The sequence below is a fragment of the Mauremys mutica genome, chromosome 15 (genome assembly GCF_020497125.1).
Source record: "Mauremys mutica isolate MM-2020 ecotype Southern chromosome 15, ASM2049712v1, whole genome shotgun sequence".
NCBI classification, from domain to species: Eukaryota; Metazoa; Chordata; order Testudines; family Geoemydidae; genus Mauremys; species Mauremys mutica.
Window position 1 is genome coordinate 37892490 of NC_059086.1, and position 1738 is coordinate 37894227.

General features: G+C 66.8%; 1 protein-coding gene across 1 annotated transcript; it reads left to right on the top strand.

Moving 5' to 3' along the window:
• The first annotated feature begins 378 nt into the window (after window positions 1–378).
• LOC123350044 (olfactory receptor 5C1-like) lies at window positions 379–1311 on the top strand. The gene has a single exon (XM_044988372.1). It carries the CDS (start codon window positions 379–381, stop codon window positions 1309–1311), a length of 933 nt encoding a protein of 310 aa, XP_044844307.1.
• Window positions 1312–1738: the final 427 nt, after the last annotated feature.

Below are 1738 nucleotides of genomic sequence, written 5' to 3' on the forward strand. Positions count from 1 at the left end.
CATCGCCCTGCCCGAGGCATCGCTCCCCCCCAGCTCAGTAGCTCCTGCAGATTTAAATCACCGCCTCCTCTTTCCAAAAGGAACTCCGTGAACCCCGCTTTCCTCACCAGCGCCTTTCGCCTGCTAACGTCCCTAAAGATGTGTTTGGATGTTGGCTTATTCTTTGCTTCGTAGCCTAAATTGTTATGTGGCGTTATGTGCGGCTGTTCCCCAGCTGCCCCGCCCCAGAGGTGGCTGCATCTCTGTGCCAGACCAGCCCTCCCCGAACACCAAATCCTTGACACTAGGAGAGGCAGTGCCAGCCCCACCCTGGGCCAAGGGCACTGGCAGAGGGGCAGGCTCTCACCCACGCTCTCTCCCCACAGATCCGTGCCCCCCATGGCCGGGCCAAACCGGACAGTGGTGACCGACTTCTTCCTCGTGGGCTTCCCCTCCCGCCGAGACCTAAGTCTGCTCCTCTTCTCACTCGCGCTGCCCGTCTTCCTGCTGGGCCTGGTGGGGAACCTGGGCCTGGCGGTTCTGATCCGGGCCGAGCGCTCCCTCCACACCCCCATGTACTACTTCCTCAGCCACTTGGCGCTGCTGGACCTCTGCTCCTGCTGTGCCGTGGGCCCCGTCATGCTGTGGGGCCTGCTGGCCGGCCGGGCTGCCCTCCCCGGCCTGGCCTGCGCCCTCCAGATGTTCCTCTTCGCCGCTGCCACGGACGCCGAGTGTTGCCTGCTGGCTGTCATGGCCTACGACCGCTACGCCGCCGTCTGCCGCCCGCTGCACTACCAGGCCGCTGTGCCACCCCGCCTCTGCCGCGGGCTGGTGCTGGGCTCCTACGCGGCCGGGGCAGCCAGCGGGGCCGTGCACTCTGGCCTGGCCTTCCGCCTCCCCTTCTGCCGCAGCCGCACCGTCAACAGCTTCTTCTGTGACATCCCACCCGTGCTGGAGCTGGCCTGCGCCGACACCAGCCTCAACCAGGCCCTGCTGCTGGCCATCTGCGGAGCCATCCAGAGCGTCACCCTGCTGGCCATCCTGGCCTCCTACGGGCTCATCCTCGGGGCCGTGGGGCGGGTGGGCTTGCGCCGGGCTGCCTCCACCTGCGGCTCCCACCTGGCAGCTGTAGCTGTGCTCTATGGGACCCTCATCTTCATGTACCTGCGGCCCGAAGGCAGCTACGCTCCCCAGGCTGACAAGATGGCCGCTGTCTTGTATACCGTGGTCATCCCCACCCTCAACCCCGCCATCTACAGCCTGCGCAACGCCGACGTCAAGGGGGCCCTGGCCAGGCAGCTCCTGGGCGGGCGCCGCATCTGGGGGCGCTGAGGAACAGAGGCGGCTCCAGGCCCCAGCATGCCAAGCCGCGGGGGGTGCTCTGCTGGTCCCCGCGAGGGCGGCAGGCAGGTTGCCTTCGGCGGCAGGCCTGCGGAGGGTCTGCTGGTGCCGCGGCTTCCGCGGACCTCCCGCAGGCTGCTGCCGAAGGCAGCCTGCCTGCCGGGCTTGGGGCGGCAAAATGCCTAGAGCCGCCCCTGCTGAGGAAGGGGCAGGAGGAGGGGTGGCCAAGGGAAGGGGAGATGGGGCAAGATGGCTGCTTAAGGTCTGCCATGGCATTGGTGTAGCAACCTACTCCGCTGGGTGAGGGAGGGTAATGCACCTCCCAAGGAGGCGGTCGCTAGGTCTTACGGAGCAATTCTTCCACCGACCCAGAGCTGTGCACACGTCTCTCCGGGGTGTGGCTTTTTCACACCCTGGA